Source organism: Hypanus sabinus, chromosome 9 (assembly GCF_030144855.1).
Source record: "Hypanus sabinus isolate sHypSab1 chromosome 9, sHypSab1.hap1, whole genome shotgun sequence".
Lineage (NCBI taxonomy): Eukaryota > Metazoa > Chordata > Chondrichthyes > Myliobatiformes > Dasyatidae > Hypanus > Hypanus sabinus.
In genome coordinates, this window is record NC_082714.1 from 38034756 (window position 1) to 38052683 (window position 17928).

The 17928-nt window shown below is 43.3% G+C and overlaps 1 protein-coding gene across 3 annotated transcripts in view; it reads right to left on the reverse strand.

The window, feature by feature from the left end:
- Positions 1–17928, reverse strand: part of LOC132399267 (cytochrome P450 3A30-like) — a 160775-nt gene that overhangs the window by 19759 nt on the left and 123088 nt on the right. For 2 of the 3 annotated variants that reach the window (XM_059979487.1, XM_059979488.1), the window contains exons 2-6: positions 16929–17022; positions 13677–13729; positions 7482–7581; positions 6999–7112; positions 4325–4413 (exon numbers count right to left, since the gene is read on the reverse strand). In XM_059979487.1, coding sequence (XP_059835470.1) covers positions 4325–4413; positions 6999–7112; positions 7482–7581; positions 13677–13729; positions 16929–17022 — 450 coding nt within the window. The remainder of the gene's footprint in view (positions 1–4324; positions 4414–6998; positions 7113–7481; positions 7582–13676; positions 13730–16928; positions 17023–17928) is intronic. The other variant, XM_059979489.1, reaches the window with a different exon arrangement.

A 17928-nucleotide genomic window follows, 5' to 3' on the forward strand; every position in this document is an offset into this window, starting at 1 on the left:
CTAAGGGTGGCGAGGGACAGAGGAAAGACCAAGGGTGGTGAGGGACAGAGGAGAGACCAAGGGTGGCATGGAACTCGAGAGACCAAGGGTGGTGAGGGACAGAGGAGAGACCAAGGGTGGCATGGAACTCGAGAGACTGTCTATCCCACAAAGGAACCTGAACTTATGTTTGATGAAATCTAAGGATCAAGCCACTTGCTTGGAAATAATGTGGAAAAGAACAAAAAGAAAGAGTTAAATGCTTCTTAGGTCAAAATCTAAGCATATACACTACTGTGCAAAAGGCTTGAGCACATACATAACTAGGGTGCCTATGATTTTTGAACAGTACAGTATCAATTTTATGTATTGCAGTCTACTACGGCCACAAAAAAATGACATGTGATTGATGTTAAACCTGATTCTGATAAGGGTTTCTATTGTGGAATGAGAGTGTGAAGGGAGCAGGGAGAGGGGGAATCATGATTGGGGAAAAGGGGGAGTGAGAGGGAAGCAAAGAGATATTCTATAAGGATTAATAAACCAAATGTTTGGAATCAAATTACATTGCAGGGTGTCACAGGGCTGGATGCGTCTGCATCCATGTCACCCCCACCCCTGGTGTTCCTTCTCTGCCACCTGCCCCACACCCCTCCCTCACCATTCCCAACACTGTTTGCTCCTTCCAGATTTACAAACTCGCTGTCAGCTCCAGGTTGACCAATACAGTACAATGCCAAAGTCTTAGGCACCCTCGGTATATACATGTGCCTGAGATTTTTGCACAGTACTCTATGTGAATACCTGGTAGGAAGTTGCCCGTTCAGAAACTGCAAGAAGCAACGGTTATTATGCATCATTCTAACCTTCCCAAAAAAAAGTACAAATGATTGATGTAAAAAAATGGAAGTAGAGGTCAGTACATTGAATGTTCATTTGCACCTCTTCTGCTGTCCAATCAGATCAAGGCCTAACACCTCTATGCCACCTTCCCTACTAAACCCATATCTCACACAGACATGGAGTCTTGATGACAATCTTTTCCTCAATGTAAGCAAAACAAAGAGCTGATCAAAAGAGACTGGTGCATGATCTCCTGTTTACATCAAAAGTGCTGAAGTGGAGAAAGTTAAAAGCTTCTCGGTTCTAGGTGAAAACATCATCAATAGTTGGTCCTGGTCTAACCATGTAGTCTTTGTTGCCAAGGAAGCACTCTGGCACCTCTGGTGTCTCAGAAGGCTAAAGAAATTTGGCATGTCCCCCACAGACACTCACAATTTATTATAGATTTATTAGAAGGCATCCTATCCAGAGGCATCACAGCTTGGCATGACAACTGCTATTTCCAAGACAAGCAACTGCACTGAGTTGTGTACACAGCTCAGCAAACACAAAATCCAGCCTCCCCTCCAAAAACTCCGTCTAAACTTCTCAATGCCTCAATAAAGCAGCCAGCATAATCAAAGACCCCTTGCCCTGCTGAAGATCCTTCTCCTCCTTCCCATTAGGCAGAAGGTACAGAAGTCTATGTGTATATAACACTAAGCTCAAGGCTAGCTTCTACCATTCAGGGCCCTAAATAGTCCTTCCAGGTGAGGCAACTCTTCACCTGTAAGTCTTCTGGGGTCATACACTATGTCCAGTCCTCCTGGTGTGGCCTCCTGTATATCAGTGAGACCCGACATAGTTTGGGAGACCACTTTGCCAAGCACCTACCCTCCATCCGCCAGAAAAAGTGGGATCTCCCAGTGGCCACCTATTTTAATTCCACTTCCCATTCCGATATGCCTATCCATGGCCCCTCCAATGTCGTGATGAGGCCGCACTTCAGACTGGAGGAACAACATCTTATATTCCATTTGGGTAACCTCCAGCCTGATGCCATGAACATAAATTTCTCAAACTTCTGGTAATGCCCCTTCACCCCCACCACCACCGCCCCCCTGGCTCTTCCCCTTTTCCCTCTCTCACCTCATCTCCTTGCCCACCCATTGCCTCCCTCTGGTGCTCTTCCTCCCTTTTCTTTCTTCCATACCCTTCTGTCTCTTTCAATCAACTTCCCCGCTCTTTACTTCATCCCTCCCCCTTCAGGTTTTACCTACCACCATCTGCAGAATTCCTCTTGTTTGTTTTAACTTCTATACTGCTGATATAAGACTATTGAATGGACCTCTTGACCTCACAATCCATCTCAACACGGGCTATAAATTTATTGTCTGCTTGCACTGCATTGCCTCTATAACTCTGACACCTCATTCTGCTTTCTGCTATTTCCTTTCTTTTTTACTACCGTGGTATACTAATGTTGTCAGATGATATGTATGGATGTCACACAAAACAATTTTTTTCTCTGTACCCCAGTACATGTGACAGATTAGAATGGGCAAAGAAGTGGGAGATAGAATACAGTGTACAGAAGAGAATGGCTATGCAATCTGGGAAAAGGAATAATGGCATAGACTATGGTCTAAACAGTGAGAAATTTCACAAATGAGAGGTGCAAAGGGACTTGGGAATCTTCGTGCAGGATTCCCTAAAGGTTACTTTACAGGCTGAGTTGTTGATAAGGAAATTTTGAGAGGACCAGAATATAAAAGGTGGACTCAATGTTGACACATATAAGGCATTGGTCAGACTGCACTTGGAGTAATTTTGCCGTTTTGGGCCCATTGTCTAAGAAAGGATGTGCTTGCATTGGAGAGGGTCCAGACAAAGTTCATGAGAATGATTCTGGGATTGAAAGACTTAACGTATGAGGAGCATTTGATGGCTCTTGGCCCATATTTGCTGAGTTTAGAAGAATGAAAGGGGATCTCATTGAAACCTATTGAATATTTAAAATCTGCGATAGAGTGGACATGGAGTGAATGTTTCTTGTAGTTGTGAAGTCTAGCACAGCCTCAAAGTAGAAGGACAGCTGTTTAGAACAGTGATCAGGAAGATTTTCTTTAGCTAAAGGGTGGTGAATCAATGGAGTTCATTGTCACAAATGGCTGTGAAAGCAAAGTCATTCAGTATATTTAAAGTGGAGGTTGATAGGTTCGTAATAAAGGTGTCAAAGGTTATGGGGAAAAGACAGAATGGTGTTGAATGGGATAATAAATCAATCATGATGGAATGCGGGAGCAGACTCAATGGGCCGAATGGCCTAATTCTGCTCATACATCTTATGCAGCAACAATAAATCAATTACCAATCAGTCCCACTTTACCCTTCATATTCGGAAATATATTGATTCCTGACTCAGAATAATCAATTAAGTGATGAGGAGTCAGATATTATATTCCTCCTCTGGGAGAACACCAAGAGGTTGAAAGTGCTTGGATAAATATGAAAGTAATCCATGACAGAGAATCCTAAGGAATTCTACAGATATGTTAAGAGAAAAATTATTACAAAGGATAAAACTGGTCCTCTGGAAGTTCAGAATGATAATCAATGCGAGGAGCCAAACGAGATGGGAGACATCCTAAATGATTTTTTTTTGCATTTGTATTTACTTAGGAGATGGACACAGAGTCTATAAAAGTAGGGCAAAGTGCCAGCAACTTCATGGACTTGATACAGATTACAGAGGTGATGGCACTTGCTGCCTTGAGGCAAATTAGGGTAGATAAATCCCCAGGGCCAGACAAGGTGCTCCCTCGGACCTTCGTAAAAGTGCAGAAATTGTCAGGACCCTAGTAGAGATATCTAAATCATCCTTAGCGATAGATGAGACACCAGAGGATTGGAGGATAGCCAATAATGTTCTGATGTTTAGGAAAGGCTTTAAAAATAAACCAGTAAGTTACAGGCTGGTGATCCTGACGTTAGTACTGGAAAAGTTATTCTAAGTTGCCTCTGGTTGCCTCTCTAACCAGAGGCCCTTGACTAGTAGAGTGCCGCAGGGATTGGTGCTGCGTCCATTGTTGTTTGTCAAATATATCAACCATCTGGATGATACTGTGGTTAACCGGATAAGCAAATTTGCAGATACAGTCGGCCCACCTTATCCGCGGACTCCGCATGTGCGGATTCAACCAACCGCGGATCGGGAAAACCTGGGAAGTTCTCTCTCCAGCACTCGTTGTTTGAGCATGTACAGACTATTTTTCTTGTCATTATTCCCTAAACAATACAGTATAACAACTATTTACATTGTATTAGGTATTATAAGTAATCTAGAAATGACTTAAAAGTACAGGCAGTCCCCAGGTTATGAATGAGTTCTGTTCCTGAGTCCGTCTTTAAATCGGATTTGAAGTCGGAACAGGTACATCCGGCTGGAAATGGGCTAAAAATGACTCTGTGACTCCGAACAGGAAAAAGTTGTGCTGAAGAAACCACCAGACAAATTACTCACTCCTTCAGTTCGACAACTTCATTCATCTTCATTTTTTTTTCAGCCAATTTCACAAGATTGTTTGCATAATGACAGATTATTGAATGCATCTGGGAAAGGGGTAAAATAAAGACAGACAAAATTAAAAATGTACAAAACGATTAGGTACTGGACCAATTAGGTATTCTTAGAGATTTTAGTTGTTTTACACCTCCCCAAAATATCCAGATATCAAATATTTCACATATCTATTCTAACTCACTACGCACTACCTCCCAACAGCAATTTGAAAATTAAAATTGACTATTTCCAGATCAGACATTTTATGACCTTCAGGAAAATAGCTCATTAAAACATGACTAATGTAGCCAATAAACAAACAAATTAAATTAAGGGCTTGTTCATTAAATGCTCTTAGAATTTTTCTCCTGGATATAATGTCCTAGGAGTTTAATTACAAAATCCTACAGAATTTGGTGAATTTTAGCAATGCAAACCAAAACAATGAAGAAATCACAATGAATTTTGTTTTCAATTCTGGTCTATTCTTAAATACAGAGCCATACAGAAAAATTCAATACACTCCAAAAGAGTAAAATGTCAATGAATTAAACACTCCACTAAATCCTGTTCACTTACTATTTCCTTATTTACCTGCACTAGTGACATCAATGGATGAATTTAAAATTCATATTTTGTTGCTCATATCAACACTGTCAGTTCTCCTTATCCGCGGGGTCCGTATGCACAGATTCAACCAACCGCGGATCAGGAAAACCTGGAAGTTCCCTCTCCAGCTTTTGTTGTTTGAGCACGTACAGACTTTTTTTTCTTGTCATTATTCCCTAAACAATGTAGTACTAACAACTATTTACATTGTATTAGTTATTATAAGCAATCTAGAGATGATTTAAAGTATACGGGAGGATGTGCATAGGTTACCACGGATTGGGAATTGGAAAAAGAAATGGAAGTTCTCTAAGTCGGAACAGGTATATCCAGTATTATTTAGTGTCAGTTAGTCAAATGTTTGTCTTAGTATATAGTATATATTTTACCTTTCTATGCATATAAAACACTTAAGGAACGTATGTATTTCAATAATTAAACCACTGCTTTGCTTAGTAATAATTGTAGCTTTCATCGGGGCACGGCTGTCACATGCTCCATTATTTTTACTTTATCCTTTAAAATTGTTCCGATCGTTGACCGACTGTAGCCAAACGCTTTTCCAATGACCGATAGTGTTTCACCTCTTTCCCATCGCTTTACTATTTCCACTTTATTTTCAATCGTGATCGCTTTCCATCAACAGAACAGAAACAGCAGCAGCCGCAGGCAGGGGGTCCCAAGCTCTGCCAGGTCCTAAAGTCCACTGCACTGAGACAGGTTAAATAAGGTCTGGAACTCAGCTGGGTCCTGAAGTCCACCGCACTGAGACAGGTTAAATAAGGGACTTGAGCATCCACGTTTTTTGGTATTCACCAGGGTGGGGGGGGGGTGGGGGTTCCCAAAACCAATCCCCCATGGATAAGGAGGGTCGACCGTACTCTTCATTGCTCTAAAATCCTCTGTTCTACAATCCTACAATGTCTCTTGTTTCTACGATGCAGGGCCCATGCGTATTTGGTAGCCGTGCCTTTCACAGAGTACCTTCCTTCAAACTTATAGAATACGTACACAATGCTGGAAGAACTCAGCAGGTCAGGCAGCATCCGTGAGAAAAGAGTAGCCAATGTTTCGGGCCGAGACCCTTCATCAGGAATGGGGGGGGGAGAGAGGGCTGAAGCACAGTAATAGAGATAGGGGAGGGGGTAGGGCCTAGAGGCACCAGGTGGAAAACCAATCAGAGAAAGGATAAAGGGGGGAGGGGAGGGGATAAGGATGAAAGAACTGTAGAGATAAAGAGGCAGAAAGTTGAAAGGGGAGAGAGGCAGAGTGGGTCCTAGGATAGGGGAAGGGGGAAGGCGAGGGAATTACCAGAAATTGGAGAATTCAATGTTCATACCACCAGGCTGGAGGCTACCTAGACGGTAGATGAGGTGTTGCTCCTCCAACCTGAGTTTGGACTCATCATGGCAGCAGAGGAGGCCATGTATGGACATATCTAGATGGGAATGACTCTCACTGGTTTTTGCTTATTATCTTCTAAAATTGATAAATGGACTATCAGTACTGAATTGCCTTATTTGAATATCTGCCACCTTTCATACTCCACAAGGAAAATAATTTGTGGGCTTCCATTTTATAATACAACCTCCGAGGGAAAAGATAAGAAATTTTGTCTGATCAAGCCTGTACTCGAAACATTCTGTGTAAACAGGCGATCTTAATTCCTTAGATATTATGGAATAGCTTTAGGAATCTAAAGAATATTGTTGTTAAGCCAAAATATCGACCACAACTGTTGGAATAAAGTTGCCACTTTAATGTATTCAAAAAAGGCAGCGAATATTAACAAATTATAGGGGGAACATGATGTAAATTAAGGTATTCGGTATATGGTAACCTCGGAACAGTACAGATGTTATTGGGTTGTTCTTCAACACCATGTTGAAATCTGTATTTAAGTTTCCTATGAGTCATAATCTCCCTCACCTGTACAATAGGCCAGTTGTTATAAAGGACATTGAAGGCCTATGAGCAGGAATAAGCACAAAAATAGATCTGATTAATAGAAGGTCCTTATTGTTACCTCCTTTAGCTTCCCACTGCTGAATGTTGGTGAAAGAATGCTTCGGACTGTCTTCCATCGCTCATCGTGGATAACCAGGATAGATTCCTTAAATGGACCGTTCAGAGCAAAATCCTGAATGAAGTGAAGATTAAGCATCAAATTCTTTCTCATAATGATATGTTGGGTTCTAAGACTGCAGAGACTGGCAGAACAAGGGATGCTGTAAGTAGAAGGGACATTTGAATACAGGAGTGTGCGGGAGTGGGAGTTTGGGGAACAAGCACCAAAGTGACACGTTTGAGATGCTCTTACCTTGTAAGCATCACAAGACTAGCTTAAGTGATGTTCTGACCTCCCTGGCAGTTCTATTAAACAAGTATCGCTCATGTACGGAGGGGCCAAAAACGGGACTAGGAAAGCTAGTCTAAATATTGAAATGAAGAAAATGAAACAAGAACAGAGTTATAAAAGAAAACACTATCAATGTACATAAATACTGACCTGCCTGTTGGTAAACAACGTGTAGAATTCTTTTATAAATATCGATTTAATCAGATCAAGGTCCATAATGCAGAGAAGAGGCCTTCTCCCATCAAAAATCCTGAAGAAAAGCAATTTTTTTTTCAGTAGGTCAGGGAATAAAATGTGCAGGAATAGAAAATCAGTTGCAATAAGCAGGTGAAAAGGTTTAGCCACTTATATCTCTCCCAACATTTGGAATCAAATGCCAGGGTGCACAATGTAGACATTTAGGGGTGGCAACCAAAGAATATTAGTCATAGAAAAGCACAGCACAGCAACATGCCCTTCGGCCCTTCTCGTCTGTGCTGAAAAATTCAGTCTGCCCACTCCCATCGACCTGCACCAGGACCATAGCCCTCGATACCCCTACCATCTATGTACCTATCCAAGCTTGTCTTAAATGTTGAAGTTCAGCTTGCATGCACCACTTGTGGTGATACGAGTGAATCTGCAGATGCTGGAAATAAGTAAAAACACAAAATGCTGGCAGAACTCAGCAGACCAGATAGCATCTATGGGAGGAGGTAGTGACGATGTTTCCGGCCGAAACCCTTCATCAGGAGTGAAGTAACTTGGGATGGTCGAGGGGGGATAAGAAGTGGGGGGGAGGGATAAAGTAGAGAGCTAGGAAGTGATAGGCTGGAGGGAAATGGGCTAGGGGGAAGGTGGAGAATTATGGGAAATAAAAGAGAAAGAAAGGTAGGGCTGGGGTAAGATTATAGTGAGGGGGAAAAGAGAGAGAAGGAGAACCAGACTAAAATTATAGATAGGGATGGGGTAAGGGGGGGGGGGGGTGCAGGAGTATCAACGGAGGTCTGTGAGTTGGATGTTCATGCCAGCAGGTAGGAGGCTACCTAGGCGGGAGATAAGGTATTTCTCCATCAACCTGCGTGAGGCCTCATCTTGACTGTAGAGGAGGCCATGGACAGACATATCGGAGTGGGAGTGGTCTGTGGAATTGAAGTGTGTGGCCACAGGGGGATCCCACCACTGCTGGAGGACTGAGCGCCGGTGTTCGGCGAAACGGTCTCCCAGTCTGCAGTGGGTCTCCCCAATGTATAAATGGCCACATCGGGAGTATTGGATACAGTATATCACCCCAGTGCCTCACCTGAAAGGACTGTCTGGGGCCTAGGATGGTGGTGAGGGAAGAAGTGTGGGGGCAGGTGTAGCACTTCTTCCGTTTTCAGGGATAAGTGCCCGGAGGAGGTCTGTGGGGAGGGATGGGGGGGATGAATGGACAAGGGAGTCGCATAGGGAGCGATCCCTGTGGAAAGCCAAGAGTGGGGGGGGGGGGGGGGGGGGAGGGGAAGATGTAGCTGGTGGTGAGATCGGGTAGGAGGTGGCGGAAGTTACGGAGGTTTATACGTTGGATCTGTGGGCTGGTAGGGTGATAGATGAGGACCAGGGGGACTATCCCTGGTGGGCTGGCAGGGGGAGGGGGTGAGGGCAGAGGTGCGTGAAATATGGGAGATGCGATGGAGGGCAGAGTTGATAGTGGACGAAGGGAAGCCCCTTTCTTTAAAAAAGGAAGACATCTCCTTTGTCCTAGAATGAAAGGCCTCATCCTGAGAGCAGATGCAGCGGAGGCGGAGGAATTGAGAGAAAGGGATAGCATTTTTGCAGGAGACAGGGTGGGAGGAGGAATAGTCTTGTGGTGATAGCTCACTCCACATTCTCACAACGTCTGAGTGAAGAAGCTTCCCCTCATGTTCCTCTTAAACTTTTCAACTTTCACCCCTAAGCCATGACCTCTATTTCTCGTCCCACCCAATCTTAGTGGAAAAACCCTGCTTGCATTTACTATCAATACCCCTCATAATTTTGAATCTCTCTATCAAATTTGTTGTGGTAGTTAATAATGGTGTTCCTATGTACAGTTAGACACTCCCACAAGGAACGAGTTCACATATTGTTCAAACAGTGTTACCAATGAAGATTAGTGGAGGACTTGCATGCTCCCTCGTTAATGAGCACAACATGGTGTCAGAAGTGGTTGAGTATTGAATCTGGGCTACTGACCAAAGGAGATCCCCATCAAGAAAGAATTTACAATAAGATTATTCTTGTTTGCTTATATTTGTGGAACAATGTCCAAAGCCTTATCAACCTAAACTGCCCATGCTAGTTTGCTAACGGAGCTGAGAACTGGCCAGGGTTGCTGGGCAATGTCTTCAGGCTGCACTCAACAGTGGACATATTGTAATAGTTTGTGAGTGGGTCACCAGCCTGGCAGAGGGCACAGAGACACAGATACAGTGGAGAAGTCAGAGAGGTCAGTTAAACTCTTGGGGAGAGAAAAAAATTATAGTCCAAATAATAAGAAACAAACAAATCAACAGGAAAATGGAGCAAATGCATACATCCACTTACCTTATAAAGCCACTCAATATTTTGATTTCTCTAAACCAGGGGACTTTTAGAGATGGCTCAGATGCTCTGAGAGATTTAGGGTTGCAAACAATCTCATTCAGGCTCCCGAAGAGCATCAAGTAAGCACACTGATATACTGTATGCATGACAAAGCAGATGACATTCACGGGGAGGTTAGGACTGACAGATGCTTAGAAAAGGGAGTGCAAAACGGTGCAGAATATTTCACAGGAAAGCAAAATGTGATATATGAGAGAGCAAAGTTCAACTCCATAGAACAGGAGACAGATGAAAGTGTAATGACTTCATCACAGCATTTGTATGCCCTGTCAGGCGAATGTGCATATGGAAATCTGAGACATGAGCTCAGAGACAGGATTGGTGCTGGGCTATTAGACACTAAATTGTCAACAAGACTTCAAGTGCAGACAAATCTCATTCATAGTAGAGAAAGCTATTACTATGGTCAGGCTGAGTGAGAATGTTCACCAGCAACAGGTAGAACTCGGGCATGAAAATGATGTTGAGGTAAACCTAGAAGCTGTACAAGGGTACAAACAAGATGCAGTCAGAAAGCGGTGACAAGTAGAGTTCAATTCAAACAAAACAGGCAAGTGAAATGAAAAGCAAATAAAATGTTCAACTGCAGATGTGGCATGTCTCCATTCCATGTCAAAGAGCCCTGTCCACCAGCACAATAGAGTTGCCCATTATAAAAGCCAGCATCACTCAAAAATAGTTCAGGAGGTCAAAGAAGACCATGCTTCAGGTGAAGAGAGTGCTTTCCTTGGGGTCTACAGTCAAGTAGACAAGGCTGATCCAAATTCAAGGTTCTGGCAGATCCATTTAGAAGCTGAATCACAGAAGCTCACACCCTTCATTACACCATATGGATGCTAATCCCTTCAGGATACACCCACTTGGTATCTCATCAGCCCCTGAACTCTTTCAGATGAGGATGAGCCATATGTTGGAGGGAATGGAAGGAGTAGACTGCCACATGGATGATATACTCATCTTTGGAGGCTCAAGTGAGGAACATGACAAAAAAGTGGAAACTGCCTCAGAGAAACTGAAACTGTTACCCAAATTCAGATATGGCCCAAGTGCAGAGTGTGAGACACTGAAGCAGGTCGATAGTTCAGCGACTTTAATGCAAACAGTGTCAAAAGGGAAAATAAAACAATAAACACTGGGCCAAACATGGCTGTTAACTAAAACTCTGAAATGGAAAATGAAGCCTACACAGTGGCTGAAAAGAACATCTAAACGTTAAACAAATACTGCCAGTCCTCAGAGTCAGTGACTTGACAGTCCAATTTCTCAGGGGAAGGCTGAATGCAAACTGACAGCAAAGCATTGCTGTGCTCTGTCCAAGTCTTGAGAAGTAATATGATGACGTATGGAGTTAAATACTATCACAATTAAATAATAATTAGCTGACACATGCATATTCACAAGCATAATTGCCATATCTACGGTGCTGCCGAATCCGTGGTGTGACAGGGCCCCCCCTCTCTAGGCGCAGCCCCTGAGATGCCACAGACCTGTGTCCACTGGAAGTCCCGGATCAGTGACTTGCTCAAGATGTCCTTCCCTAGGATCCAAGTACATTCTTCTGGGACATACCCTTCCCAGTCCACAAAGTACTGGACCTTACCACGTACCCGGCCAGATGCCAGGGGGTGCCGCACAGTATAGACAAGGGAACCATCTACAAGGCTGGGAGGAGGGGGAGGTGGGGTGACTGGGGTCAGGGGAGATGGGAAACATGGAAAACTGGGTGGATCTTCAGTGACGCTGGTAGACACAATCTATAGGACACCTTGTTGACGGCCTTTTCCACTACAAATGGTCCCACGTAGATCGGTGCCAGTTTCCGGTTCCCGACTTTCAGGGGAAGATCCCTTGAGCGAACCAGACCTCCTCTCCTGGTTTGAATGGCCTTGCCTGTCGATGGAGCCGATCAGCCTGCCGGGAATGGTGTTTCTGGGCGCACAGCTGAGAAACCCTGGCTCATGTCCAGGTGTGCTTCTAGCACTGGATCAGCTGTTCAGCAGGAGGAACTCCTATGTTGATCTCCTGATCAGTGAAGAGCGGGAGCTGGAATCCCTTCTGACATTCAAAGGGAGGCGTGCCGGTGGAGGAAGACTGGAGGTTATTGTGGGCGATCTCTGCCCAAACCAATTGAAAGCTCCAGGACGTGGGGTTGGAAGACGCAAGGCAGCTCAGGGTTGTCTCCCACTCCTGGTTCACTCTCTCAGTCTGGCCATTAGATTGGGGGTGGAAGCCAGACGAGAGGCTGGCTGTGGCTCCTAGAAGACAGGAGAAAGCCTTCCAAAAGCGGGAAGTGAACTGTGGTCCACAATCGGACACTGTCTTGAGGAAAGCCATGGAGCCTGAACACATGTTGAACCATGAGTGTGGCAGTCTCACGAGCCAATGGGAGCTTGGGGAGGGCAATGAAGCAGGCAGTCTTGGAAAATCGATCCACAATGACCAAAACGGTGGAGTTCCATTAGAGAGGGGCAGACCATTGCTGAAATCTACTGAGAGGTGGGACCAGGGACGGTGGGGCACAGGCAGTGAACATAACAGACCCCCAGGACGCTGGCATGATGTCTTGTTCTGAGCGCAGGTGGGACAGGCAGATACAAAGACGTGGATATCCTGGGACATAGATGGCCACCAAAAATGTCTCTTTATAAACTCCTGAGTCCATTGAGTTCCTGGATGTCCAGCCAGATGGGAGGAGTGACCCCATTACAACACTTTGGAACAAACAGGGACAAACAGCCAGTTGGGAGGCCCCCCATCCTTGTAAATATCCTTGTAAATTTTCTCTGTACTCTTTCAAACTTTGCATCTTTCATGGAGTTAGGTGATCAAAACTGCACACAATACTCCAACCCATCATCTTATACAACTTCAACATCACATCTTATCTTATCTCCTGTACTCAGTATTTTGATTTATGAAGCCCAATGTGTCAAAGGTATTCTTTACAACCCTCGTCTATCTGTGATGTTACTTTCAATGAATTATGGACCTGTATTTCCAGATCCTTTTGTTCATACATCTAGTTATCTGTTTATGGATTGATTTGGAAAGGTCATGCAGATCTAATGTCATACTCTGAGTGCATTTGACCTTTAGGTTTTCATCAATTACAATAAAACCCCATTAATCTGGCAGGTTTCCCATTGTTTTCCCAATGTCAAAGATAAAGGAAAATTCAAGACATTCAAGTTCCCCACCTAACAATATCACTTCCAGGATCAATTGTCCTTGCACTGTTTTAGTACATTTTCTCCAGACTCATTCAACTTATAGAAAGTTGTCAAATGGTCAAATTCTAGACACCGCTTTGGAAATTCCTTAGATATGCATGGATAGTAGATTCAGCCTATCCTTAAATTTAAAAAAAATCGCTAAAGTGCATCGAATCCCAGGTAAAGAAAACATTCAGCACTTCATTATTCATTGCAAAGAGTCTATTGTCCCATAAATGAACTCCCCTCTTACATCTCAGTCCAATGAAAGGCATCATCAGGCCCATTGAATGAATGCAAAATGGAGCCATTTCCACACTTCGACTGCATAAATGCAAAAGAGATAGATAAATCAAAGTTAAATAAAAATCGAAACAAATAGATCAATGAATCATGAGAACATGAGCAGTGGTGTTTTGCATTGTGGCATAGAATAGAGAACACAAAAGTACAGCAAACATACAGGCCCTTCAGCCCAGTATTGTGCCAAACTAATTTACTGTAGTTTGCAAAGGAAAGATGTACTCACCCCCAGAATTTTCCATATTTCTTGTAACATTCTTGATCAAAGTTAAAAAAACCCTTGCCAAGAAGAAAACAAAAGATATTCATATAATACTATTCAATCATGATGTGGGCACACAAGCAGCTAAAATATACAGGAATTATTATATCTTGCTCTGAGCATCCCTTTGGTGAATATGTCGCATCTATTGGTACAAGACAGTCAATGATAGATCAGCATAAAAGGAACTGAAGGAGAGCCTATACCCCAAGAGTGTTTTGTGCCCAATTCCTCTTCATTGAGCAATATATCCAGAGACCATGTCAATGATGACAAGCCTAGGACCTTCTGCAGGCAGACCATCCACTACATACAGCTGTCTGAGAAGCTCTGCCTGCCAAAGGTCTCTGCTACTTTTATCTGAAGGGTAACATTTGCATGGGCAAAAGTCTTTGTGGCATACAGCAAATATCATTCAGAAATCACCCTGCTTTTTCATTCTGCATTTTTCACTAAAGAAAATATTCAGTGCTTGCAGTTTAGTGAACTATTTTCTTTGACTAAAGTGTTGCAGCAACACACCAATCCATCAGCTGAAATCAGACAAAGCCCTCAAGGAACACAAAGGAAAGAGGAAACAACTTGAACAAAGAATTTGGAGGGCTAAAAGGGGCCAGAAGATGTCCTTGGCAAATTAGGATTAAGGAAAATCCCAAGGTATTGAAAGAGTGTAGTTAGGGAAAATGCAGGTCCACCGAATAATGAAGGAGGCCTTGTGGGAGGGAGTGACTGAGGTCTCAAATGAGCATTTTGCATCAGTATTCACCAAAATCAAGGAAATTGATGACAGTGAGATCAAGGAGGGATTTGCTGATATTCTACTCAACGACATATCGAATTATCAACAAGTATGTGAAGAAGTGGCTTGGAGTACCGAGCAGCCTCACTAATATTGCAATCCACAGTAGCCAGACAAAGCTTACCATCCCAGTGCAATCCCTTGTTGAAGAGGTCGAGGTAGCCAAGGTAGGATCATTCTTGATGCTTCGAGACTCAAAAGACCCCGTCATCAAGAACATCCAGCCGGATGTGAGATCAGGCAGGAAGTGGTCAGCCCGGGCAGCAGTTGATGAGGCAGAGTCTAGATCGAAGCACAAGGAGGTGGTTGGGGCTACCCAGCTAGGCCACCAGGGACTTGGATGGACAACCCACAAGTGGTAGTCATCTTCTACACGTAAGGAGTGTCGTGAGCTTGTAACGCATGAAATATGAGAGGCAGAAGAGGAGAAGAGGTTAGCTAAAGCAGCTGGCCTGACCAAACAAGGGGCTTGGACCTGGTGGGAAAGTGTTGAACAACATCTATCTTGGAATGTCCTGTAGCAGATGGAACTGCTCTGCATTTCTTTTCTATATAGAGCAGTGTATGACCTGCTCCCAACACCTGCCAACCTCAGCACCTGGTATGAAGATAAGACAGACAGGTGTGCTGCTTGTGGTGAGAAGGGAACACTTCAGCATATTCTGAGTGCATGCAGAGTCAATCTTTCCAGTGGCATGTACACTTGGAGACATAACAACGTTCTCAAAGCTGTATCAGAAGCAGTTGAGCAGAGAGCACTGCAGCACAACTTATCTCATGCCCCATGCTGCACAGAACATCACATATCATTTGTGAAAGAAGGCTCCAAGTCAAGGGTGTACAGCGCAGGCCCACGATCAAGCATACTTTCTCTAGCCAATGATTGGTGTGTCAAGGCTGACCTGGATGTGAAAGGCAGTTTCCCGGAGCAAATAGTTTTCACCACATTGCATCCAGATATAATCATCTGGTCTGACACCAGTAGAGAAGTGGTTATTGGTGAACTCACAGTCCCCTGGGAAGACAACATCGATGAGGCTCATGAGCACAAGTTAACCAAGTATGCAGAATTAAGATCAGAGTGCAGAGACAGAGGGTGGAAGGTCTCATGCTATCCATTCGAAGTAGGGTGCCGTGGCTTTATTGCGTTCACTTTCCAGAAGTGGCTGCGTGACCTTGGCTTTACTAGAAAAGAGATCAAGTCAACTAGCAGGGCTGTAGCTGAGGCAGCATCATCATGGGTGTGGACTAAGTAGGTCCAGAGGGGCAGATAGTCAGACAGTGTATCCATCTTTTGTAAACTCTTCAGTAGCTGCATAGACACCTGAAGAGTAGACTATCTGTTGGATGGAAGCGACCAACAACTCTGACAGAGGCAGATGCCAAGTTGTTAAGCTCATCAGTGGGAGGTGATGCTTTAGCTCTGCTGGCCCACCACCTTGAGGGAGTCTTGATCATACGTGGGCCGAAACTCCTAAAGACAGGTGGCAGATCAACTGATGATAGCACAGGACAGTTAACATCTTAGTCCACGTGTATTTTCAATTCAGGAATAGGTGTTTGGTTTATTGAAAAACATTGAGGTGGTTAAATCCCCAGAGCCTGATGGAATCTATCCCAGGATACTGAGGGAGGCAAGGGACTTTTAATAGAGATCTTTGTACCCTCCTTAGCCACAGGTGAGGTCCCAGAAGATTGGAAAATATACCACCTTTCTCCTTTATTTAAGGGCAACAGGAACAAATCAGGATATTGTAAGTCAGTGAGTCTTTCATCAGTGGTATGAAAATTATTGGAAAATATTCTTAGGAACAGGATTTATCACTTTGAATAAGCACAGACAGATTAGATATAGTTGGCTTGGCTTTCTGGGGGGGTGGGGAAGTCCTGGGGAAAGTCAAAAAAGATTGTTGAGGAAATCGCAAAGATGAGTAACAAGGGTAGGATGGTGGATATTTACTATTTGGAATCTATTTTGGCCTTTGAAAAAGCTCCTTCATGGTAGGCTGGTGCATACAGTGACAGTGACTTGGTAACCTTTTGTTTTGAATCTTTTCCCATAGAAAAGTTTTTTTTTTAATTTAAATTTAAAAATTACTAATTCTCAACCAAGCAGTTGCATTAAAGTTGTTCCACTGTATTCACTCCAAGATGATGCTCTGACTGTGCTATTCATAGGGGCGCATGTTCAAACACCAAACTTTTTGAATGCTGGACAACACTGAATGAAATGTTTACACTGGAACATATGGAAAGTCAACACTCCCACATCTTTTCTCACTCAAACATAGCAAAGAATTTCAGAAGAGACTCTCTCAGATTTTACATTGTAACTTCTTTTAACCAATTAAAGAATTGTTTGATAACAGATGAAACACCAACAGGAAGCAGTGCTGACACAATAAAAAATATCATACCTTTCTGTAATGCAAGAATGTTCCGAAGAATGGTACTGGCCTTGGCCCTGGAATTCCAAGCCGTTTAAAAGTCCCAAATGATGAAACACTGTACCTGTAAGTTTAAATTAAATGGTTATAGGCTTTTAAAAAGTCTAAAATTGGTTAGCACAAACATTATCAAATATACTTGTGTATTGTGCTCCTTTACACAAAGTACACAGTATTTGAAGAGCCTGATGTGGTTCCCTTGAGAAATTAAGTGCATATTGAGTGACTGCTTGACCAAACACCTCAGTTCAATCTGCAAGGGTGACTCAGAACTTGCAACCACCCATCCATTAATTTCCATCTCCTACCCTCTCTGACATCTCTGCCTTCATCATGAGAACAACATCCCATCTTCTCTCTGGGCATGTTAAAGGCCTTGGGAATTTATAGTAAACTTAATCATTTTAATTAACTATCCATTTTTGCCTCACTCTCTAATCAGGAAACCTGATAGTCCTGACGAAGGGTCTCGGCCTGAAACGGCGACAGTGCTTCTCCCGATAGATGCTGCCTAGCCTGCTGTGTCCTACCAGCATTTTGTGTGTGTTGTAACCTGATATTTTGGTTTTGTTCTGTTTCTAATTTCTGGTTTTTTAAAGTAATTGTAATCTTATTAACTTTGTTCTGCGCCCTTTCTCTCCACCCCTCAGCCTCAAGCAGCTTGATCATGCTTATCTTTTCATTGTTTCAGTTCTGATGAAAGGCTCTTGATCTGAAAAGATCAGCTTTACTGTTCCCTCCACTGGAAATGCCTGGGTTGCTGAATGCGCACAGCACATTTTTTTCACCTATCCAGCCTCACTTCCCAACAGTGAAAGACCAGATGAAATCCAGATCATCAAGCTTGGATCTTCTATTGATACAGAAAGTTACAGTTTCTTCCTCTGTGTGCAAAGATAGGAATGGTCCAATAGTTCACATCTGAAAAGAATACTGAGAGAGTCTTATACCAAGAATGAGATTAAGAAAA